The 25,991-nt window shown below is 44.2% G+C and overlaps 1 protein-coding gene across 6 annotated transcripts in view; it reads left to right on the top strand.

Moving 5' to 3' along the window:
* LMBR1 (limb development membrane protein 1) overlaps positions 1-25,991 on the top strand; it is a 133,316-nt gene that overhangs the window by 681 nt on the left and 106,644 nt on the right. For 3 of the 6 annotated variants that reach the window (XM_044947116.2, XM_006061405.4, XM_044947118.2), the window contains 2 exons: positions 22,729-22,801; positions 25,279-25,318. In XM_044947116.2, the coding sequence (XP_044803051.1) occupies positions 22,729-22,801; positions 25,279-25,318 (113 nt within the window). Of the gene's footprint in view, positions 1-20,779; positions 21,741-22,728; positions 22,802-25,278; positions 25,319-25,991 lie in introns of those variants that run through there. The other 3 variants (XM_044947119.2, XM_044947115.2, XM_044947117.2) reach the window with 3 other exon arrangements.

The raw sequence follows: 25,991 nt of genomic DNA, 5'->3' as shown, positions 1-25,991 counted from the left end.
GCCCCGCCCCGTGGCCCCGCCCCCCCGTGGCCCGGCTTCCCCCGTGGCCCGGCTTCCCTCGTGGCCCGGCTTCCCCCGTGGCCCTACTCTCCCGTGGCCTGGCAACCCCGTGGCCCGGCACCCCCGGGGTCTGGCTCCCCCGTGGCCCGGCTCCCCCGTGGCCTGCCATCCCCATGGCCCGGCTCCCCCCTTGACCTGCAACCCCGTGGCCCGGCACCCTTGTGGCCAGGCTCCCCCGTGGCCCGGCTCCCCCCATGGCACGGCTCCCCCCATGGCCCGGCTTCCCCCGTGGCCCTACTCCCCCGTGGCCTGGCAACCCCGTGGCCCAGCACCCCTGTGGCCAGGCTCCCCTGTGGCCCGGCTCCCCTTGTGGCCCAGCTCCCCCCGTGGCCCGCACCTGCGTGGCCCGGCTCCCCCCGTGGCCCGCACCCCTGTGGCCTGGCTTCTCCGTGACCCGCACCCCCGTGGCCCGGCACAGTAGGCAAGTGTGCGGGCGGGTATCCAGCAGGACCTGGGCAGCCCTCGCAGACGCGGGGCAAGGGGCCGAGCTTGGTCTCGTAGCCCTGCCAGGAGCGAGCCTCCGCAGTCCAGCCGGGACCCTTGTCCTGGTTAGCACACGCCTTTCCGAAAGCTGGCGTTTGGGTGTGAAGACCCAAGGTCGATGGGATTGAGGGCCCCTAGCAGAAGTCCTTTGTGCTCTGGAAGCAGCGTCTGAAGGGAGTCATCCGTTGTTGGTCCCCTGTGCTTCTGTGCTGCTGCCAGGGGTCCGGAAGCAGGCTTGGCCTTAGCAACCTACTTTGATGTTTTCACCTTTTCCTGATGGCACTGGAGTGTATTTGTGTTTTCATAACAATGTAAAATATGTAAATTTGGGGTATTTGTGTTTACCTCTTCTTTCTTCTAACTACCTTCTCTCAAACTCAGTCAGTCTCTTGGTTTTAGGTGGAAAACGCTGGTTGAGAATTGCCTAGTTTGTGTAGTTACTGATCTAGAAAATTGAGAACACTCTGCCAAGTCATACCTTGGAATAAAGAAATATAAGTTCTGAACTGGTGGACTCTGATACAGCATATTTGTGACTTGAAGCTGAAATAAACAGAAGTACATAATCATCCATGCCCAGCTTGAAGCACTTTAAACACACTGTTGTAGTCCTGAACACAGACTGAGAAACAATATGGCTTGCATCCCAGAGGCCTGTCCCTTTTCCTTGTCTGGTTCCTCTCTGTTCCACCAAGAGGAACCGCTGTCCTGGCTTTAACAGGTGAGCTTAGTTTTGAACTTACACGGAACCTTATGGTATGCACTGTTCTGTGTCTGATTTCTTTCACTCATTGGCATTTGTGAAATTCATCTCTGTTGGACGTGGTTGTAATTCATCCATAATGCTGTAGTTGTGTGGCTCTAGCACAGTCTGTTTTTATTTTATTGTTGGTGGGCGCTTCCATCGTTTTCAGGTTCTGTTTACCAGTGTTCTTGTACTTGGCTTTTGGCGAATGAGTGTATGCATTTGTCAGGTCTGCACTTAAGCATGGGACCTCTAGGTTATAGGTTGTGGGTTTGTTCATCTTTAGTAGATACTTTGAAGTAGTTTGTCAAAGTGGGTTGTACCAATTTACACTCCCACTGGCACTGTAGAAGAGGTGTGATTTGCTTCTCATCTGTACAGATACTTAGCATTTTTTTTTTTAAATTAACCATTCTGATGAGTGTCATGGTATTTATTGCACAAAAGGTTTTATTTGCATTTCCCTGATGATAAGAATTTGAGCATCTTTTCATATTTTTTTTTTTTGGCGATTTGGAAATCTTTTGTGAAGAGTCTTCAGGTCTTTTCCCCATTTTTAAACTTGTTTATGTTTTTGATAGTGATTGCAAGAGTTCTTTGTGTTTTCTGGGTATGATCCTTTAGTCACATATATGTATATATATGTGTATCTATATAGTAAATCTTTTTTTCATTGAGTGGATTCCTTTTCACTTAATGATAATATGAGCAGAAATTCTTAATTTTAATATAGTTCACTTTATCAGAATTTTTCCTTTTATGACTAGTGATTTTTTTATGTCCTGTTTAAAAAAATCTTTGGTTACTCCAAGGTTATGAAGATGCTCTCTTACGCTTTTCTCTAAATGCTTTATTGATTTACTCCTCCTATCATCTGGCCACCTGATGTGAAGAGCTGATTCATTGGAGGGGACCCTGATGCTGGGAAAAATTTAAAGCAAAAGAAGAAGGGGGTGGCAGAGGACGAGATGGTTGGATGGCATCACTGACTCAAGGGACGTGAGTTTGAGTAAACTCTGGGAGATAGTGAAGGACAGGGCAGCCTGGCGTGCTGCAGTCCCATCATGGGGTTGCAAAGAGTAGAACACGCCTTAGCGACTGAACAACAACTGCCTCCTATTTAAACCTACAGTTCATCTGGAATTTATTTTTTGTGTATGTTATAAAGTAGGAGTTATATATCTTTTTTCTCACTTGGATGTCTCATCGCTTCAGCAGTATTTATGACCTTAGTCACACATTGAAAGTGAAAGTCACTCAGTTGTGTCCAACTGTTTTGGACCCCATGGACTGTACTGACAGGCTCCTTTGTCCGTAGAATTCTCCAGGCAGGAATACTGCAGCGGGTTGCCATTCTCTTCTCCAGGGGATCTTCCCAACCGAGGGACTGAACCTAGGTCTCCTGCATTGCAGGCAGATTCTTTATCATCTGAGTCACCAGGGAAGCCCAATCACAAATGAAGTAACTGTATATTTGTGGGATTTAACTGAAACTCTGTGCAGTTACATTGGTCTATTTTGGCTGTATTTTAGATTAATCAGATATTCTTTTATTTGGATTGAGAAACGTACCCATATTTTAGTAGCCAGGAGCTTTATTTTTTTTGTCCACTATCCTAGAAACAACTCGGTTTTGACACTGATTCTAGAATTCCTTAGTTCTGCCCCTCCTCAGCCCTGCCTCTCCTGGCCCAGGACCCTTGGATGGTGGATGTGCTCTGTTGCTGCAGCACCAGTGCGGGCAGTGACCAAGCTTAGTGAATTTCCAGTCTTTGGCTTTCCTTCCTTGAAGTATTCATATTTAGAGTGAGTATAAATGCTTGATTTTCTCTAGGACTTGTCACCGATTCTTTTTTCATTTATTTTTAAAAGTAGGTTTGTTTTTGAAGTCTGTGAGTTTGTTTCTGTTTTGTAAATAAGTTCATTTGTATCTTTTTTTTTTAAGATTCTGCATATAAGTGAAATATATTTTTCTCCTTCTGACTTCAATTAGTATGCTAATCTCTAGGTCCATCTATGTTGCTGCATGTGGCATCATTTCATTCTTTTTTACGGCTGAGCAGTAGTCCAGTGTATATAGGTACCACATTTTCTTTATTCATTCCCCTGTTGATGGACATCTAGGCTGCTTCCATGTCTTTGCTATTGCAAGTAGTGCTGCGGTGAACACTGGGGGTCATGTATCTTTTCAAACTGATTTTCTTCGGATACATGCCTAGAAATGGGACTGCTGGGTCATACGCTACTGTTAGGTTTAGTTTTTAAGGAACCTCCATACTGTTCTTCATAGTGGTCGTACCAGCTTACACATCCACCAACAGTGTTGGGGGGGTTCCCTTTTCTCCGCACCTTCTCCAGCATTTATTGTTTGCAGATTTTCTGGTGAGGGTCATTCTGACCAGTGTGAGGTGGTGCCTAAATGTAGTTTTGATGTGCATTTGTCTAATAATCAGTGATATCGAGCATCTTATAATGTGCTTTTTGGTCATCTGTATGTCTTCTTGGGAGAAATGTCTCTTTAGATCTTCTGCCCATCTTTTGGAGGAGGAAATGGCAACCCACTCCAGTAGTCTTGCCTGGAGAATCCCACGTACAGATTAGCCTGACAGGCTACAGTCCATAGGGTTGCAAAGAGTCAGACATGACTGAGCAGCTGAGCACACCCATTTTTAGATTGGGTTGTTTGCTCTTCTGATATAGAGCTCCATGGGTTCTTTATATATTTTGGAGATTAATCCCTTGTCCGTTGCTTCATTTGCAGGCATTTTCTCCCATTCTGTGGGTTGTCTTTTCATTTTGTTTATGGTTTCCTTTGCTGTGTAAAAGCTTTTAAGTTTATTTAAGTCTCATTTGTTTATTTTTGTTACTCTAGGGGGTGGATACAAAAAGATATTGCTGTGATTTATGTCAGAGAGTGTTCTTATGTTTTCTTTTAACAGTTTTATAGTGTCAGCCTTATTATGTATAGCTCTTTAATCCGTTTTGAGTTTATTTTGTGTATGGTGTTAGAGAATGTTCTGATTTCATTCTTTTACATGTAGCTGTCCAGTTTTCCCAGCAGCACTTATTGAAAAGATTGTCTTTTCTTTATTTTAGATTCTTGCCTCCTTTGTCGTAGATTAACTGACCATAGATGCATAAATTTATTTCCTGGCCTTCTATCCTGTTCCATTGATCTATAGTTCTGTTTTTTGTGCCAGTACCATATTGTTTTGATTCCTGTAGCTTTGTAGTATAATTTGAAGTCAAGGAGTCTGATTGCTCCAGCTCCATTTTCCTTTCTCAGGAATGCTTTGGCTATTTGGGGGTCTTTTGTGTTAGCATACAAATTAAAAAAATTTTTGTTTTAGTTCTTTGAAAAACGAAATTGGTAATTTGATAGGGATTGTATTGAATCTGGAGACTGCCTTGGGTAGAATAGTCATTTTGCCAGTGCTGAGTCTCCCAATGTAAGAACATGCTGTATCTTTCCATCTGTGTCATCTCTGACTTCTTTCATCAACGTCTCATAGCTTTCAGAGTACAGGTGTTTTGCCTCCTTAGGAAGGTTTATTCCCAAGTGTTTAATTCTCATTTCTGTCTTTTGTTGTTAATGTATAGGAATGCAAGAGATTTCTGTGTATTAACTGGAAATATAGTAATATAGCTTTTGTTACCTGAACATTATTGACTGGAGATGTATTGATAGGTTTTTAGAGAGTGAAACAGTTAACATTGGAGAAGGAATAGGCTACCCACTGCAGTATTCTGGCCTGGAGAATTCCATGGACTATACAGTCCATGGGGTCGCAAAGAGTTGGACATGAATGAGTGACTTTCTCACACACACACACACACACACACACAATTAACATCACCATGCAAAGTTGCTGGAGCTTAAAATTGATCAAGGGTTCATTATACAACTTAATGATTGTCATTATCATTCACATTTTGCTTTGTTAGGTTTTTGTTCCAATCAACCTTGTGTTTATATTATAAACATAAAATTTTCAAAAATGACGCACTGCAAAATTTTGAGTGAAGAATTTTTCAGTGAGTTTTATGCAGATACTTTCTCTGATTGTTCAAGCAATGTATATACTTGTGCCTCAGAAGATGATCATTCTTCAGAGTTTAGTTGATTCAAACGATGTGAATATTGGATGAACAAAAAGACAGAAAACCTTAGTGATTGATTCTGATACGGAAAGTGAAAATGAAATTCATGATAATAGAGAGAATGAGCCTTTGCTTCTACAGAATTGTGGATTAAAGACAGCATTTCATGAAGTTAGAAGACTTTACAGGTGTGTCAGGTGTAACTGTTGAATGTAACAGCCTGCAAAGTGTTAGTGAAATAACAGAAGTTTTGACTGGCCCAAAGAAAAGTTGCCGGCCATAGGTGTTAGTTTCTGCAAAAATCCCCTGGTCAGCAATGGGTTAATTTTGTATCCTGCAACTTCACTAATTCATTGATGAACTCTAGTAGTTTTCTATTGGAGAAGGAAATGGCAACCCACTCCAGTGTTCTTGCCTGGAGAATCCCAGGGACGGGGGAGCCTGGTGGGCTGCTGTCTATGGGGTCGCACCGAGTCGGACACGACTGAAGCGACTTAGCAGCAGCAGGAGTTTTCTGGCAGCATCTTTATGATTTTCTATGTATAATATCATGTCATCTGCAAACAGTGACAGTTTTAACTTCTTTTCCACTTTGGATTCCTGTTAGTTTTCTTCTCTGACTGCCATGGTGCCAGTTCTTTAAATAATTCAACTTTTTTTGTTTTGCCAAAAGATAAAATACACAACTTACCGTTCACCATTTTTAAGTGCACTGTTCAGTGACACCGAGCACCTTTGCATTGTTGTGAATCACCACCATCCATCTCCAGAACTTTATCGTCATTCTAGACTGAAACTGTTCCTTTTGATCAGAAACTGGTAAAAAAAAAAAAAAGAAACTGGTTCCTCTCTACTTCCAGCTCCCGGTAACCACCATTCTGCTTTCTGTCTCTCTGAATTTTACTATGCCAGGTAACTCATGTAAGTGGAGTCATACAATATTTGTCCTTTTGTGTCTGGCTTATTTCACTTAGCATGATGTTTTCAGGTTTCATCCATGTTGAGGGATGTGTCAGAATTTCCTTCCTTTCTAAGGCTGGATAAAATTCCATTGTGTGTATAACCTTGTTTTGCTCATCCGTTCATCCTACAGGGGACATTCGGGTTGTTTCCTGGCTACTGTGAATGATTTTGCTGCGAACATGGGGGCATGAATACTTGTTCCAGGCCTTGCTTTCCATTCTTTTAGGGATATACCCAGAGTTTGAATTTCTGGATCTCATGGTAATCCCGTGTTTAATTTTTTGAGGAGTTGCCATACTGTTTGCCACAGTGGCTGGACCATTTTACATTCCTAGCAGTAATATGCCAGTGTTTCAGTTTCTCTGTGTCTTCACCAACACGTGTTGTTTACTGTTTTTTTAAAAAGTAGTAGTTATCCTGGTAGGTGTGCAGTGGCATTTCGTTAGGATTTTGATACATGTTTCCCTGATGGTTAGTGATGTTGAGCATTGTTTTATGTGCTTTTGGACATTTGTATATTTTCTTTGAAGAAATGTCTATCTAAAGTCCTTTGCCCATTTTTGAATTCGGTTATTTTGTTAAGATTTAGGTGTTCTTTATATATTCTGGATATTAATCCCTTTGTGATTTGAAAATGTTTTCTTCCATTCCGTGGGTTGCCTTTTTACTCTATTTATAGTGTTCTTTGGTGGACTAAAGTTTTAAATTTTGGTGAAGCCCTGTTTATTTATTTACTTGTTTGTCATTGTTGCCTGTATTTTTGGTGTTCTATCCAAGAAATTATTGCCAAATCCAGTGCCGTGAAGATTTTCCCTTATGTTTTCTTCTAAGAGTTGTGTAGTTTTAACTGACATTTTTGAGGTCTTTGATCCACTTTGAGTTAGTTTTTTGTATGTGGTGTAGTATTTACTTTTAAAAAGCTCATGTAATAATCTTACTTTAGTATTATGAATCTTTAATATTATGAATATTTCAGAGTTCTCTTGTCAATTACTATAATGGTCACATTTAGCTGCTACTATGAGGTGGTAATGATCCATTTCCTTTCTTGTTTTTGCTGTCTTTTTATTTCCTTTTCCTTTTGGACCTCAGGTGCACAGAATTAGGTTAATCTTTTAAAACCTTTATTTGTTTATTTTTGGCTGAGCTGGGTGTCTGTAGGTGCAAAGCCTTGTCTCTAGCTGGGGAGCGGGGGGCTTCTCTCGCGTTGCAGGGCACGGCCTTCTCATTGCAGCAGTTCTCCTGTTGCAGAGCACAGGCTCAGGGTGCACAGCTTCAGTGGCTGCAGTGTGTGGGCTCAGTAGTTGCAGTTCCTTGGGTCTAGAGCACGGGCTCAATAGTTGTGGCACACACAGGCTTAGTTGCTCTGAGGCATGTGGGATCCTCCTGGATCAGGAATCAAACCTGTGTCTCCCGCTTTGGCAGGGGGATTCTTTACTACTGAGCCATCAGGGAAGCCCTATGACTGGATATCTTAATAGATTATGTGTAGAAGGAAAAGCCCCTGGAATAGGAAATGGCAAACCACTCCAGTATTCTTCCCTGGAAAATTCCATGGACAGATGAGCCTGGCAGTCTACAATCCATGGAGTAGCAAAAAGTTGGACACAACTGAGCAACTGAGCACACAGAATGAAAAAAGACTTGAGTGAGGCTCATGCTGCAGTTGGTAAAGATGCAAGTCATTCATATTTGCCAGGGTGAGGAATGGTCAGTCATGTTTATGATTTGGACAGAGTTCACATTTTTTGTCTTTGTTCAGACATAACTACAGAGTGATCTTATTTATTCTTTATCCATTATGGTCATAGACTGGGCTTCTCTGATGTTAATGTTTTCTGAAGTTGTTTATTTTCCATGGGAGAATCATCACATCCTAGCTGGGAGTTGGAGAAGGCGATGGCACCCCACTCTAGTACTCTTGCCAGGAAAATCCCATGAGTGGAGGAGCCTGGTAGGCTGCAGTCCATGGGGTCGCTAAGAGTCGGACATGACTGAGTGACTTCACTTTCCCTTTTCACTTTCATACATTGGAGAAGGAAATGGCAACCCACTCCAGTGTTCTTGCCTGGAGAACCTCAGGGACGGGGGAGCCTGGTGGGCTGCCGTCTATGGGGTCGCACAGAGTCGGACACAACTGAAGCGACTTAGCAGCAGCAGCAGCAGCAGCAGCTGGGAGTACCTGGCTGTGAGTTGCTAGCCAGTTTCAGAGTTCTACTAGTTACTAAGAGAACCTGATGTAGCTTTGCTAACTTAATGTCTAGATCCTAAAAGAACAAGCTGATGAGGACTTTTTCCTTCATATTCTGTACTTGCTCTCCAGGAAGTCCTATGTTTTCAAATTTTTCCAGGGCTGGCTACCTAAGTTTTGGGGCCCAGTACAAAATGAAAATACAATTTTCATAGTCAATAAGCAGGGGAAAATGCCATTAAAGTTACAATAATCTTGTATTAGTTTCAATCAGTTAGTACTGCTAAGTAATTCAGTTATGTCTATCTTTTCTTTTTCTGATTCTTTTTCATTATAGGTTATTGTTGTTGTTTAGTCACTAAGTCATGTCCGACTCTTTTGCGACCCCATGGATTGTAGCCCTCAAGTCTCTGTCCATGGGATTTCCCAGGCAAGAATATTGGAGTGGGTTGTCATTTCTCCAGGGGATTCCTTAACCCTGAGCCTCCAGGGAAGCCCTATTATCAGATCAGATCAGATCAGGTCAGTCGCTCAGTCGTGTCCGACTCTCTGCGACCCCATGAATCGCAGCACGCCAGGCCTCCCTGTCCATCACCAACTCCCGGAGTTCACTCAGACTCACGTCCATCGAGTCAGTGATGCCATCCAGCCATCTCATCCTCTGTCGTCCCCTTCTCCTCCTGCCCCCAATCCCTCCCAGCATCAGGGTCTTTTCCAATGAATCAACTCTTCGCATGAGGTGGCCAAAGTACTGGAGTTTCAGCTGCAGCATCATTCCTTCCAAAGAACTCCCAGGGCTGATCTCCTTCAGAATGGACTGGTTGGATCTCCTTGCAGTCCAAGGGACTCTCAACAGTCTTCTCCAACACCACAGTTCAAAAGCATCAATTCTTCAGCTCTCAGCCTTCTTCACAGTCCAACTCTCACATCCATACATGACCACAGGAAAAACCATAGCCTTGACTAGACGGACCTTTGTTGGCAAAGTAATGTCTCTGCTTTTGAATATGCTATCTAGGTTGGTCATAACTTTCCTTCCAAGGAGTAAGCGTCTTTTAATTTCATGGCTGCAGTCACCATCTGCAGTGATTTTGGAGCCCAGAAAAATAAAGTCTGACACTGTTTCCACTGTTTCCCCATCTATTTCCCATGAAGTGATGGGACCGGATGCCATGATCTTCATTTTCTGAATGTTGAGCTTTAAGCCAACTTTTTCACTCTCCACTTTTCACTTTCATCAAGAGGCTTTTGAGTTCCTCTTCACTTTCTGCCATAAGGGTGGTGTCATCTGCATATCTGAGGTTATTGATATTTCTCCTGGCAATCTTGATTCCAGCTTGTGCTTCTTCCAGTCCAGCGTTTCTCATGATGCACTCTGCATAGAAGTTAAATAAGCAGGGTGACAATATACAGCCTTGACGAACTCCTTTTCCTATTTGGAACCAGTCTGTTGTTCCATGTCCAGTTCTAACTGTTGCTTCCTGACCTGCATACAGATTTCTCAAGAGGCAGATCAGGTGGTCTGGTATTCCCATCTCTTTCAGACTGGAAAAGGTCAGTTTTCATTCCAATCCCAAAGAAAGGCAATGCCAAAGAATGCTCAAACTACCGCACAATTGCGCTCATCTCACAAGCTAGTAAAGTAATGCTCAAAATTCTCCAAGCCAGGCTTCAGCAATATGTGAACCATGAACTTCCTTATGTTCAAGCTGGTTTTAGAAAAGGCAGAGGAACCAGAGATCAAATTGCCAACATCCCCTGGATCATGGAAAAAGCAAGCCCTATTATAGGTTATTACAAAATATTTAAGATAGTTCCCTGTGCTATATATAGTACAAACAAAAATTGAGGTAAGTAGTTGCTAATGGACCTGCTTGACAAGAAATTTTAAAAGTAGTTCTAAAGAGAGAAGGAAAATTATTTAGGTGAGAAACTCAGATTACATAAAAAAAGAAAAAGTATTCAGGATAAATTAAGGTTAAATAAATTTCTTATTTTGATCCAACATGTAACAGTTTATTGAAAGTGATAGCATCAGTGTATCCAGTGATTAGCTTGTGGATAAGTAAAATGAATGACAGTAATGTTACAGGGACAGGTGGAAGGAATTGGGAAAACTCTATAAGGTAGCTGCACTACCTGTGAAGCAGTATAGTGTATTTAATTGTAAATTCTAAGGCAGCCAACAAAAATATTTATAAAGAAGTATAAGTGTTAGGCTAACAGAAGAAAGAAAATAGAATCGCATAAAATCCTCAGTTTAAACCAGAGATGGCAGGAAAAGACTAAAGTCAAAAATCTAAACAGCATGGTCAATGAATAGAAAATTGTTAAAACTATGATAACTATTAAAACAACAATATCAGTGGTTACTTTAATGGTCTAAATAAATCACTTGAAAGACAGATTGTCAGAGTGAATTAAAAACCCCAAGTGTATGTTGTCTATAAGAAATCCACTAAATATAAAGATACAGATATATTAAAAGTGTGTTATCCTGGGTGGTGCTGGTGGTAAGGAATCAATTTACCAATGAAAGACTTGGGTTCAATCCCGGGGTGGGAAAGATCCCTTGGAGTAGGAAATGGCAACCCACCCCAATATTCTTGCCTGGAGAATCCCATGGACAGGGAAGCCTGGTGGGCTAGAGTCCATGGGGTCGCAAAGAGTTGGATATAACTGAGCATGTACACGTGCGTGCGTGCGCATGTGCGCGCGCACACACACACACATTAAAAGTAAAGGGATACAGAAAGATACACTGTGTTAACTAATCAAGAGAGCTGGAGTAGCTGTTAATTTCAGACAAGGTGGACTTCAGAGCAAGGAAGATTGTCAGGAATAAAAGGAGCAATGCATAATGATAAAGGATCAGCTTTCCTAAAGGACATAAAGTCCTTAATGAGTATGCGCGTAACAACAGAGCATCACAATACATGAGGCAGAAACTAAGTGACCTGCCAAAGGAAGCGGGTGAATCCACTAACATGGCTGGAGACTGCAGCACCCCCTGTGTTGGTAGTCGGTAGATCCAGTAGGCAGAAAATCAGTAAGCATATACGTATATAGTTAAACCAAATAATACAATCGGTCAGCTGGATCTGATTGGCATTTATGGACTCCTTCATCCAACAGTAGCACAGTGTATATTCTTCTCAAGCTCTCATGGAACGTTCACCAAGATGAACCACGCTTTATAACACACCTTAAAAGTGGAAACCACAGTGTCTGCTCTCACACCACAGTTAAACTGCAGATCAGTAACACAGATATAATTGGGAAGCTCTGAAGTACTTGGAAAGGAAAAGAAACCCTAAAGGAAACCAGTTCTGAATATTCATAGGAAGCAGTGATGCTGAAGCTGAAACTGCAATACTTTGGCCACCTGATGTGAAGAACGGACTCATTGAAAAAGACCCTGATTCTGGGAAAGATTGAAGGCAGAAGGAGAAGGAGACGACAGAGGATGAGATGTTGGATGGCATCACCGACTTGATGGACATGAGTTCGAGCAGGCTGTGGAAGTTGGTGATGGACAGGGAAGCCTGGCGTGCTGCAGTCCATGGGGTCGCAAAGAGTGGGACACGACTGAGCAACTGAACTGAGGCTAACTAAGATAAACAGGAAAAACACAAATTACTAGAATCAGAAATGAAAGAGCAGCCATTGCAGATGATTCCATTAGCATTGAAACGATACTGCAGGATATTATAAACATTTCTGTGCCCACAGATTTGAAAACTTAGATGAAATGAACAAATTCCTTCAAAGATACAGTTTGCCAGAGGTCACACAAGGAAAAGCAGATAGTTAGAGTAGGTCTGTATCTAATAAAGAACTTGAATCAGCTGTTATCCTTCCAAAACCAGTGCCAGATTGTTTGGCTGGTGAATTCTCCCAAATATTTAAGGAAGAAGTGATATAAATTCTCTGCAATCTCTTACAGAAAATAGAAGCAGAGGGGAAACTCCCTAACTCATTCTATGAGGTCAGCATTACCCTAATGCCAGACAGAGACACTGCAATAAAGGAAAACTACAGACTGATACCTCTCATGAGCATAGATGCACAATCCTACAAGAAAATTCTAGTAAATGGGGTCCAGCAGTGTATAGAACTATACACTGTTGGAATTATACTACAAAAACCACTTAATGTCGTTGTTTACATCAACAGGCTGAAGAAGAAACATCATAAGATGGTATCAGTAGATCCAGAAAAAGCATTTGACAAAATCCAGCATCCATTCATGATAAAAACTCTCAGTAAACTGGAAGTAGAGGGGAACTTCCTCAACTTGGTAAAGAATATCACAAAATACCTATGAAAAGTGTTAGTCACTCAGTTGTGTCTGATTCTTTGCGACCCCATAGACTGCAGCACGCCAGGCTTCCCTGTCCTTCACCATCTCCCAGAGTTTGCTCAAACTCATGTCCATTGAGTCAGTGATGCTATCCAACCATCTCATCCTCCATCGCCCCCTTCTCCTCTTGCCCTCAGTCTTTCCCAGCGTCAGGGTCTTTTCAGGTGAGTCGGCTTTTTGCATCAGGTGGCCAAAGTACTGGAGCATCAACTTCAGCATCAGTCCTTCCAATATTGAGGGTTGATTTCCTTTAGGATTGAATGGTTTGATCTCCTTACAGCACCACAGTTCAAAAGCATCAATTCTTCGGTGGTCAGCTTTCTTTATGGTCCAACTCTCACATCCATATATGACTGCTGGAAAAACCATGGCTTTGACTATATGGACCTTTGTCGGCAAAGTGATGTCTCTGTTTTGTAGCATGGTGTCTAGGAAATAGTTATAAAGAAGCTGAATATTCTCCCCCTGCTGCTTGCAGCGGTACTCTGTTGGATCTTTGTACCGTACCCCCATGACAACTTGGGGCTCATCTGCCAGCTTTATAGTCACTTTCACATATTGAACAGTCGAGTCCAGTCTCATCTAAACTCTCACCTGTCATCCAGTTCAGAGTGTCTTCCCTTTTCCCTGAGCATACCTGATTGAGGCTGAGGAACTAGCAGTGGGAAGGGAGTGTGATTTACTCAGTTTATTTAAAAAATATTTATCAAGGCACTCAGCAGGATTCAGGAGATTGTCAAGATCATTCCTATTTGTGTTAGTACTTCCAATATACCTAAAATATATTAAGTATTATACATAGTTTAGGAGATTTAGGAGACAAGTTTTATTTCCATGAACCATTCAGTAGAAATCATTGCTGTGCTCCAGCTTGTGAACGAGGGGTTTGTGGGGATTCAGGGGGAGGGAGGCTGTGTGGTTAGAAGGGCTACGAGTGGGAGGAAGAGCCTGGAGCCTTCCTTTGTGTTTTCTCAGACGGGTTTCAGAATGGATTTAAAGAATTCTTGCTCATGACTTGCATTGTAAGAATGTATAGAATCTGAAAAATCTCAAGAACAAGTAATAAAGTGTAATATTGTAGATGACATTAATGAACTAGAAATTTGCTGCGTTAATCTTGAGAGATAAAATATTTACTCCTTGTCAAATGTCTCAAGTGTTATTTTTTTGTGAGGAAATACTGATTTTTCTTTGTTGAAGCACAGATTAAAAGACACTGGGCAGTTTATCGTGATAGGCCTCGTTAGTCACTGTTAGAAGAGCAGGTGTTAGCGTGTGTTTTGTATTCAGATTAATTGTGGAACTAGAGCGCTGGTCGTTTTCTCTTCTCTGTTTTGAAAGGTGGTTTGTTGCAATTACAGTGAAGCGATAAACATCTTTGTGCATATATCCTTGTGTACATATTCAAGTATATCTGAACAGAATGCTTGTGGCTGCTAGCAACAAGAATACAGTGTGTTTTTCATCAAATGGGGTTTATTTTACTATAAAAAGTCTGAAGGAATGATGTATTTATACATGTTGCAACATGAATTAACTTTGAAAACATGCTTAGTGAAAGAAGCCAGATGCAAAAAGTCAGATATTGTATGATTCTTCTATATGAAATATCCGAAATAGGCAAATCCAACAGAGCCAGAATTTTCTCAGGGTTGTGAGGGGCTTGGGAAGTGGAGTGCTAGAATACGGGGCACTTAGGGCTTCCCTGGTGACTCAGTCAAGAATCGCCTGCAATGCGGATTGACCTGGGTTCAGTCCCTGGGTCGGGAAGACCCCCCTGGAGGAGGGCGTGGCAGCCCACTCCAGTCCTCTTGCCTGGAGAACCCCATGGACAGAGGAGCCTGGCGGGCTGCAGTCCACGGGGTCGCAAAGAGTCGAACACGACTGACTGAAGTGATTTGGCACGCTCGCAAAGTAGTGCTTTATTATTCGTTGCATATTTAGTTTTAAGAAATGTATTTTGGTGCTGCGCCTTTTGGTGCATGAAGATTATTTCCTCGTTATGGGTTATCCCATTGTTGACAGAGTGCCCCAGTTTGTCTTAACACTTTTTGTCTTAATGCAGCCTCGTCTGATGGGACAAGAATGTGACGTTTTAGCTTTCTCTGTGGTTAGCATCTGCTTGGTGTGTGCCTGTTCATCGTTTTGTTTTCATCCCTCTGAGTCACTTTATTTTAGCTGTGTCTTAATCTGAGTTTCCTTTTAGTAGTTTATTTACAATTATGGTTTTTAATATGTTTCATCTTTGCTATTTTGTAACTATTTGTGTTTTCTTGTGTTTTACTACATAGTCTGGTTCTTAAGGTAATTTGAAAGAATTATAATTTTAATTTTAGTTACTGTTTGGTTCACTTAAAGGATATTAAGCATCTCTGATTTCTGATTTTGCAACTTTAAGATAAAGCCAGGTCTGTTGGCTGTGCTGGAGAATGTGATTATTGGCTTAGTTACAGTTTACTTGTCTCCTCGCCCAGGGTTTTGTTAGAAACCCTTCAGTGGTAGCTCTCCCTGAGGCCATTTGTACCCATCACTCTGACGATGGTTATTCCTGTAGTCATCTTAAATTAGCTGAAGCCCATCAGTCTTAAATACAAAACTTGTAGTACAGTTTGATTCTGATGCACTAGTTTGAATTTAGGTTCAAATCTTACACCTGGAATTTAAGTATATTTGCTTGTAACAATTTAATTTCATAGATTTTCCCCAACATGTGAAAGAAGAGCGTCCTAGGAAAGCCTTCCTAAGCTGAAATGGCACAGAACAGAGAAGCAGTCAGTTGCTCACAGACACACAAAATAAATTGACGGAGCCCAGGTACTCACAGACACCGTTCACAGCTGCGCTGGCTCAACGCTGGGACGCTGACTGTGGTCCCCGGGGAGGCAGGAGCTGGGCGGGGCTGCTCACGGTTGGGGTGGACACCACCTCTGTATAGCTCAGTAAGACATGCTGAGCTGAAGGAGATTTTTGCTTTTCACTTTTTTTTTTCCTTTCCAAAAGCTGAAGTGATATAAAGCAGACTTTAGGAATACCTCTATTAGGTTTCCTGTGACTGGGAACTCAGCTTCCAGATGCCTGGCCATTCTTGCTCAACATAGGGACTGAGGCCGTGCGGCCCCGGTGGGGGCTGCTGTGGGGCAGCTGGCAGAGAGCAGAGGCGCGCGGGCCGCTGCTGCAGGCTCGGCTAGCCCTGTGCTCCCTTCCCTGTCTGGGGAGAGGAACTCCATCTCCTCAGAGGGCCCTCGGAGCCGTCCTCTCCCTATCTACCGGCATGCCTCACCTTTCGAGGTGAGGAGCTGCGGTGCTCCCTTTTTTGGTTAGGCTTTTCCTTTTGTCCCCCTGGAGGGAGGAGAATAGGAGGCCCTGGCATGCCTTGTTCTCATTTTACGCATCCCTGTGGGTCTGTCTCTGCTAAAGATGTGCTCATTTGAGAAGGAGCACCTGCTCCTGGTCCCGTCTTTGGAGCTAGAGAAATAGTCTAACCAGTTCTGTGACTGTTTTGTTCCAGTCTGATACAGTTTATATTCATAGAAACTTTTATTTCCAAAGAAGTAAAATGTCCATTTGTCTTTATAATTGTTAGCCTTACTCTGCTCTCAGAGGGGTTGCTTTCCGTTAGTCTTGTCTATCTCATGCCATGCATCTTGGTTCCTCGATTTCTGTTTGTCCATTAACGTTCACGACTTCTCATCTACCACTTTGCTGCACAGACATCTTGGGACTCCTGAGACTACTCTTCTAGTACCAGCTTTACTTACTAATTTAAAAAACTCCTAACGCATGCTTTAATCACGGCCTTCTAGTCTTCCAGCTTCCTTGGGCAAGTCCTTTTTTTGCAGCTGCTTCTTTCCCAGGAACCTCAGTGGATTGGCATGTCCGCTCCTATCCGTCACTTGGGTTCACTTTTCTCCCAATTCACTTAGGTTTTATGGCCCATTATTTCACTCATTTTTGCTGATACCCTAAACTAGTGGTTCTCAAACAGTGGTCTAGGGGTTTCTGAGATTTTGTGGTTAAAACCCTGGGAGAAGAGTCTGGCTCTACCCAGAAATCATAGACCAGAAGAATGTTTAAAGGCTGGCAGGAAAAGGGAAGCCAGTTAGTGATGGAGTCTGGGAGAAGAGTCAGAGAAGGAGGAAGATCGCTGATGTCAGGGTGCTGCTCAGAGGGCAGGTGAAATCATGAAGAGTGATTTGGCTGTTGGTTCATCACTGCCTGCTGCCGGAAGTGCTTTGAGTTGGTCAGTGGGTGTGAAGTGAGCTAAGTGGTTGGGAGAGTGAGTGAGTGGTGGTGAAAAGTGGAAGTCCACAAGTAGAGGCCATAAAGGGGAGGACAGAGAACAGGGTATGGTAGGGAAAGAGTGACTGGCCAGGTTGTGACGTTGGGCTTTCTGCCCACAGCCCCTTGCTCTCGTCCCGTCTTGTAAGTACATGGTTGTGTAACAGGCCAGCGCTTACAGCACTGTAGAGGCACGGCACGACGGCCCGCTGGGTCACGGGCCACTTTTGTTCTGTAAACATATGGAAGCTCGAGCTGAAGAGCCCTGTGTGCGCGTTATGGCTGCGATATGGCTGGGTCAGCCACAGGAAGGTACAGCATGGCTGCCTGTGGTTGTTGTCTGCAGTTCCTGCAGCTCCTCGAGTTGCCTTCCAGCTTCCCCGCTCGCGCCCCGCCTACCCTGGGTTCAGCACAGTGTGAACAGCGAGACGGTTGGCATGGTCAGCAGGACAGCCAGCAGGTGCAGGAGCCCGAGGCTGCAGTGGATGGAGGCAGCCAGCGGCCGCCACAGAGGATGTGGCACCAGGTGGCCGCGGCCCTCTTGGCACAGCCCCTGCTGGGAGACGGGGGAGCAGCGGACGGCTCACTGGCTACCATTCAAAAGGTGTTACAGGTGGGGAGTTCCCGTTTGCTCAACGAGGTGGCACGGACTGCTGCCGGTGGTGGCTTATAGCTTAGCCCCCAAGATGATAGCTGCACCTTGTCTTGGGATCCCGGACGAGCCTCCAAGATGGTCATGATAGCCTACCTGTGCGGTGAACAGTTTTCCACCCAATTTGTGGTCTCCGAAGGAGAAGATTTAACTCTGGGACCAAAGAGAGTCTCAGTCACTCAGAGCTTTGTGTGGTAGAAATTTTTTTAAAGTGATAGTGACAGAAAAAGCTTCTGACCTAGACATAAGGGGTAGAAAGATTGCCTGCCTGGCTAGTTTAAGCAGAGCATTATATACTTTTCTGCTAGCTGTGCTGTTGAGAATAGAAAAAATACCTGAAGGCTGTAAAAATTTTGCCCAGACCCTTTCCTGTAAGGGTCACCGTGGGATGTCATCCTGGGATGACACCAACACAGGATTAGCCAGAAGGAAGCGGTTAACGCAGAGCTCAAGGCTGTGGCAGTTCTACCCAGACCTCCCCCCTAACGTACGTTCTGAGTTCCAGAAAAGCCTGTCCTTGGACAAGAGATGCTGCTGCCTACGAGGCCTACGTGTCTAAGGCAAAAGAATGTGAAAAAGAAAGAATGTCCGCCTCCTCCTTAAAGGGGCCTTCCGCGTGGACTCCTTATCAGCCTGCCTAGAATGAACTCTCTCGCTGGCACTCTGAGGTGGATTTTCCCGACCGCCCTGAAGGTGGGTGTGCATGGTGCCCTCTGTGATGCTGCACAGCTGCACGAGTTGCAGAGACTCATTGGAGCAGTGTCTGCGTGCACTGGGGCACGAGATGCACGGCCCTGAGGACCCCACTCCTCTGACAGGGAAGTCATGACCGACGACGGCCATGAGCGTTGTGAGACCCGAGGGTCCCTGGTTGGCAGTGAGGCCCGTGGTGCAGCAGAAAGGGAAGCATGAGAAGCCTGTGGCCCAAGGGGCGTCCTCGAGGGGGCATCCTCAAGTGGCCCCCAGTGTGACTGAGTTCACGATGTATCGACCAGACACTCAGCTGGAGTTGGTTGACTTGGGTAAATGGTTTTGGCAAAGGCAAGGGGAACCCTTGGCAGCATGGCTTTTGTGAATCTGGAGCACAGGGGTGGACAGTATCATTCATTCTGGGGACAAAATAGAATGGTTGGCGTCTATAACCACTCACCCCTCACTGAAACAGAGGTTGTGGAACTTGACGAGACTGCAGATCCCTGCTTGTTAGTGAGGCCCGTGGTGCAGCTGAGAGTGGAGCGGCAATGTCAGTGCCTGCAGCGCGAGACTGGGTGGGGACATGAGCTCCCGTGTGGGCTGAGACCCCGAGGATACAGACTCGTGATGTGAGCTGTGAATGCCGCAAAAATCCCCTCTTTGAAGGTGAAGGAGTGGGCCCGGTGCCTGGGGAGGGTTTAGTGGGTCCTTACTGAGAGAAGTAGAGGGATAGCATGGGAGACCCCATTTTGAAAGTGTGAAGACCTGAAGGGGGCCTGAGCTGGGAGGGGCCCCTTCTGGGAAAAGTGTTAGTCACTCAGTCGTGCCTGACTCTCTGCGACCCCATGGGCTGCAGCCCATCAGGTTTCTGTGTAAATGATAGTTTCCCGGCAAGGATACTGGAGTGGGATACATTTCCTTCTCCAGGGGATCTTCCCAACCCAGAAATCGAACCTGGGTCTCCTGCATTGCAGGCAGGTTCTTTACCAAGTGAGCTACAAGGGAAGCCCATGTACACGGATACAAATGTGGGCTGGTTGGTGCAGAGGTGTCCTGTGGAGGCCCGTCCCAGACTTGGGGCAGTGTGTACTCTGAAGGCTGTGTCCTGTGAGGTCCGGGTTAGTCACTAGGGGAAGACTGTGGAAGATAGGCTGCATGTAGATTGTGAAGTGAGAGACCCTGAGGGGGTGGAATGTAGGCAGAGAGCAGTTGGCCCAGTGGCGGTGGTCAGGCTCTCTGGCCCCATGTTTTGTAAATACGTGCTTGTGTAACAGCTGAGCTCACTTACAGCTCTGCGCGTGCACACCATGATGGGCCCGCCTGGCCGCCGGCCACTGTGGTTCTGAAAGCGTGGATGAGCTCCACCTGAACAAGCCCTTGTGGTATGTCATGGCCACGTTACGGCGTGTCCGCTGGGTCAGCCACGCGGAGAGGGCACAGCACGTCTGCTGCTGCGGCTGCTCTGCCAGTCAGGAGAGCATAAGCGTGTCCGCGGTTCCTGCGAGTCCTTGAGTTGTCTTCCAGCTTCCCTGCTTGCGCCTTGCCTACCATGGGTTCATTGAACAGGGAGAATACAGCGAGACAGGTACCTGTTGGAGTCATCACACCTGTGATGGTTCATGGGAGCTCAGCCTACACCTGCCTCAGCATCTGAGGATCAACTTCTCATCTCACGTTGTGTAGCATCGTCAGGCTTCCTGTGTTGCTTCGAGTTTAGGCTTGGGCTTGCCTGGAACGTTAAAGACCATTTCTTTAAACATTTGTTTAAACTTTAAACACCACTTTTGAGGTGTTTCTCTGCTGCATTTACCTCCGATTATCCTGTGTGACGTGCGTATGTCTTGTCCCACCCTCATGGGCAATTCATTTGATGTGCTTGCTTCTCTTTCACTGAGAAAATAGAAGCCGCTCATGTTGCCGCCGCCATCTCCTTGCCACCTGCAGCGGGACTCGGATGCCCTCGGCTCCTGCCTCTCCTCCTCCCTTCACTGTGCGTAAATTTGTGTCTGTGGCCCCTCGGCTTGGTGCCTTTTTTCAGAGATTCTGCCTTTCCTGCATCAGTGAGTAAGCAGTGGATCGTTCCAACAATTGTGTAACTGCTCTCATCTTAAAAAACCCCTCTGAAGAGTCTGTTTCTCATCACCTTTGTGTGCTGCCCTTTATTATAAAACTCCTGAAAAGAACTACTTCCATTTTGTTCAGTTTTTCTCCCTTCTTGTTCCATTTCATTTCAGTCAGGGTTTTGTCTCCACCCTTCCAGAAAGGCTGCTCTTGTCAAGGTCGCCCATGACCTACCTCCATGTTGCTAAATCCAGCTGTCAGTTCTCAGTCCTCATCTTACTTGACGTGTCAGCAGCATTTGACACAGTCGATAATTCTGTTTTCCTAGATAAACTCTCCACTTGGCTTTTAGTACATTGGTCTCGTCTTCACCGCTGCTTCTCCGTCAGCTTTTGCTGTTTCCTTCTGTTGAGCTGGCTTCTAAATACTGGAGAGCCCAGGCTCTGTTCTCAGACTTCTCTTCTGCGTTGCACTCCCCACTACAGTGGAAAGCTCACTCAGTCTCACGGCTTTAAGTACTGTCTCCTGCTGCTCAGTCTTTTCTTCCTCCGAGCCTGGACCCTCCCACTGGACTGCACAGATTTTTATATCCAACTGCCCATTCCACCATGCTCCTCTGCTGAGTGAATGATACATGTTTCAAATTAGACAGTGTAAACTCTACTTCTTATTTCTACCCCCAAACTGCTCCTCCTGTAATCTTCCCTGACTCAGGAAATGGCAACTCTGTCTTTCCAGTTTCTCAGGCCAAGAACCCGATGTTTATCCCTGCAAGTCCTGTCAAGTCTGCTTTCAAAGCCTCCCTCCTCGTCACCTGCACTGCAGAGTCTGCGTGACCTCTCCTCTGGATCACCGAGTGACTCCTGACTGTGCTCCCTGCCCTGTCGTTCCCCTCCTGGTTGATCCTCCGCTGTTACTCGACTGAGCCCTTTGCAGCGTGTCGGATCACGCTACTGCCCTGCTCCGTGGCTGTGCTCTGCCCAGTCCAAGGTCGTTCTCCGTCTTATGGCCTCCAGCCCTTCTTCAGAAACCCACGTACAAGGGACATCTCTCAGCTTTATCATCCTCTGGAATGGTTTCATTTGAGAGTCTTCAAAACATTTCTGGTGTGGTCCACAGTTCCGTTAAGCCTTTATTTCAAGCACACTTGGTCAGTAACTGTCATGAGGTCTGCCATTCCTTCACCCATCCTATTTTGCCTGCCATACCCTAGATAAGATAGAAATGAAAAGGACTTTAAGATTGAAAAACTTCTTTGTGAAACTGCTGTTTGTTTTGATAAGTGGTGTAATTATTGAATAATCCTCACCCCACATTGATGTGTGAGGCCTCTTGTATGTATAATCATGGTACATACATTTAAAAAAATTAAAACAAATTCTGTTTTGATCTTGGTTGTGTGTGGGGCTCTCCGTTGCTCTGCATGGGCTTCTCTAGTTGCAGTGAGCAGGGGCTGCTCTTTGTTGTGGCAGGCTTTTCATAGTGGTGGCTCCTCTCATGGAGCATGGGCTCCCGGGGCACGGGTCCAGCGGTCGCAGCACACGGCTCAGTGGCTGTGCCTCGCAGACTCTAGCGCACAGGCTCAGGGCTTGCAGCCCCTGGGCTCGAGAGCGAGGGCTCAGCAGTGCTGGCGTATGGGCTTGGTTACTCCATGGCACCTGTATCTTCTGGACCAGGTATCGAACCGTGTCGCCTGCACTGGCAGGCAGATTCTTATCCACTGTAACACCAGGGAAGTCCACATGTTCCTATAATTGAATCTGTCTCATTGATTGTCAGGTTTTGGTGCCAGCATACTCTTTAAATGTTACTGAAACTTCAGAGTGTGTTTTAATATTTGGTGGGGATAGTAGCATCTCATGAGTTTACTTTCCAAAATTGTCAGTGATGGTCTCGTTCTTAACAATAGTTCCATGATTTTAAAACAACTTGGTCAATTTATGAAAAGAAAAATGTCCATTGGTTTAAACTGAGCTGACTAGCTTGCGTAAGTTAATACTTCATAATACTTTTTATTCGCTAAAATTTTTACTATGTAATAGAGTAAATTCTTTTTCCTTATAAATACGAAAGATCTATTTTGTTTTACTTAAAAAGGTATGCAAAAAAAGTAAATGTGTTACATTTTTTTGTTTCAGATCTGTTTCCTTATTTTTGCCATACTCTACATTGTCTCCTACTTCATCATCACAAGATACAAGAGGAAATCAGGTAAGCAGACACACGCTAATGAACGTGTTGACTGTAATGCCATGTGGTCTAGACGTGTTCCATGGCCGCAGGGCGCCATGAGCATGGTCAGCGTGTTCCTTACGGCTGTGGTTGCGGCAGGCAGTTGCCTGATACTGAGAGCACTGAAAATAACCTCCAGGGAATCTGACTACTTGCAGGGTCAGTAGTCAGACCCAGGTCTGCTTCTTAGCCCTGAGCCCTTGTTTATCCTCGTTCTTATATTCAACTAAGAATAGCCCAGGGCTCTTCAGTGTCTGGGGAATTCCAGAGTTTATGAGGATGTTTGGTTCCTCGGCTCTGAATTTGAGCATACTCACCCCCATCACCCCTACCCCATTCTTTCTCTCAACCAGAATATTGTTTCTTTCTAAAGTGGTATAGAATTTAGAGTGTCCATAATACCCAGATGGTGCTAGTGGTAAAGAACCCGCCTGCCAATGCAGAGATGTAAAGAGACAAGGTTCGATCCCTGGGTCAGGAAGATCCCCTGGAGGAGGGCATGGCACTCCAGTATTCTTGTCTGGAGAATACCTTGGACAGAGGAGCCAAGGGGATTCTGGTGGGCTACAGTCTACAGGGTCGCAAAGAGTCCAATGTGACTGATGCGACTTAGCACACATGCATAATACCATTTAACATTCAATTATGTATTATGTTATTCTTTTATTTTTTCATATGTATCCTTATCTCACCAGGGGGCCATTATATCTTTTTTTAAAATGAATTTTGTGCTGATTTATTCACAGATTTTTATGCCAGAGTTTTGTAAGTAACTAACCATTGTTTTTTTTAATAAAATAACTAGTTACTTTACTGACTTCTGTTAAATTTGAGCTACTTCTTTGAAATCACAAGATTTCCACTTGTGATGCTAGGCTAATCATAGGTGCCATGTGAATATTTAAAGATTTCATATATTAAAGATTCCTTATGTTATCATATTAAACTTTAAGACTTTAAAGAAATCAGGAAATAGTGCTTGCTGTGTGCACTTAGCTTTGTGGCTGCACTGAAATGCGGTTTGCATTCCTTAGTCTCTCAAAACTTTGAAGAACTGGGATCCAAGACAGTATCTTAGCTCCTTTAAAAGATGTCTTGGCATCAGGCTTTATAGATTATGTGCATTGAACAAGGGAGAGAGAGAGAAGGAATGAACCATGCATTGTTTTAGAGGAAATTAGGGGATGATAAGCAGGAAAACAGGACATCTATTAGACGTGTTTTAGAGTAATCACAGAAGAGTAAAGAAGACCCTGGACCTGGTTGGTAGAGTGTTGGCAACAGAACTGAAATGGATGTGAAGCTATTAAAACACTCTTCAAGATTATGTGGTTGATTAAATGTAGGTACAACAATATAAACATTAATTGTGACAGAGGTACTTTGTGGTCTCTCTGGTTATAGAAGTATTTTGGGCAGCCAGTAATTAAGAATAGAGTTTGGACTAAGAGACTGGCCCACATATGCCACTGTCACTGAAGCAGGTGGCCACTCAGAATTCCAGAGACCCATACAGAGAGCCTTTGAGGACAACCCCAGTGAGGTATTGAGGAGAAAGAAGGGCTGGGGTGTTGTATAATATTTTTGTAATTGGATCATAGTCTCCTTAGCTGGTAAGATTATGTGGGAGGACTAAAAAGATGGCCACCCGCCATGAGACAGGGAGAGGGTAGGGCGAGGAAGCACCAGAGCAAGGGCCATCTGCTCCTTGAAAGAGACACAAAGTGCATGTATTTCTGTCTGTAACTGGAACAGAATGATGCAGTGTCAAGGCAGTGGTGTACAGGGTGGTTTAGGGTAAAATCCTCATTCTTACCATTACTAACAATAGGCTCAAATTACAGAAAAGTGTGTGAGTTCTAAGATTCTGAATTTTAATTTTATAATAATTTTTTTTTTTTTTTTTTGTGGCTATTATCGACCAGGGGCTTCCCTGGTGCCTCAGATGGTAAAGAATTTGCCTGCAATGCAGGAGACCCGGGTTTGATCCCTGGGTCAGGAAGATGCCCTGGAGCAGGGAATGGCAACTCACTCCAGTGGTCTTGCTTGGAGAATCCCATGGACAGAGGACCCTGGCGGCCGCAGTCCACAAAATCACAAAGAATTGGACACAACTGAGCTACTAACACACATTATCAACCAGAAAATTTCATTCATTAGCAATTTCACTGACTTTGTATAACAGTCAACTTGAATATGGTTCCAAGGTTATACCGAGTTTTATTTCCCTGAGCACTAAAGATTTGGAAGATTTTGATTTACATATGGGAGTTTTGTTAATCAGGATTGATCAGTCAAAAGACTCTTGTTGTTCTTTAACCATATTCTATCCTATCCGATTTAGTGAGATTTAGAGTTGGAAAATTGCTTCTTCAGGTTTATATTTTATGTTTTATTAAATTAATGAAGCATTTTGTTGGAAGATAAAAATATTAATGCCTTGAACATTTTTGCAGATGAACAAGAAGATGAAGATGCCATAGTCAACAGGATTTCGTATGTATTTTAATGTTCAGTTCTCATGTTTCTAATTCTAGAGTCATGAATTTTCATTAATACTGCCCTTTGGGCAGAAATATGGAAAAAATTCACCTAAAGTATTAAAACAACTTTAAAGTATTACAGCAGCTTTTTCAAGAAAGTACATGTAAGCAAACACAAGGATAATTGTGGACTGATGATCTGTTGAAATTTGCTGCTTAAGGAGCCAACAGAAGGTCTTGGTCATCCCTTAGCCTCTCTCAGCCCACACCAGGAAGTCCTGTTGGCTTTGTCGTCAGTCTGCTCCATTTCAGAAGGCAATGTTTCTAGAACTGCCTTCAGTTCTGAGGAACACTTTTCTGCAGGTGTATAAGCAGTCACCACGTCTGCATTTTCTGGCTTGACCCCGGGCCCTACTTTGAGGCCCCCTTGTTGGCATTTAGTGGTGCCGCATCAGCCTTTTACAGATAGTTCTCCTAGCCACTCAAGGGCAGCAGATGGTATGACCCTGTTTTGTATCTCTAAGGCCAGTCACAATACCTTCTATAAGGTTTTTGATGTAAGGTCCACTGTTATATTTATGGTGACTATATATTCAGGATTTCTGGGTAACTTTTGATTTCAAAACCATTTGTGTGTCCTCATACAGTTGCTCCTTGGTCACATACACCTCCTAGCTTCACACTTG

This window comes from Bubalus bubalis, chromosome 8, assembly GCF_019923935.1.
Source record: "Bubalus bubalis isolate 160015118507 breed Murrah chromosome 8, NDDB_SH_1, whole genome shotgun sequence".
NCBI classification, from domain to species: Eukaryota; Metazoa; Chordata; class Mammalia; order Artiodactyla; family Bovidae; genus Bubalus; species Bubalus bubalis.
The sequence above is the reverse complement of the archived record's forward strand: the minus strand, read 5'-3'. Positions and strand labels throughout refer to the sequence as shown.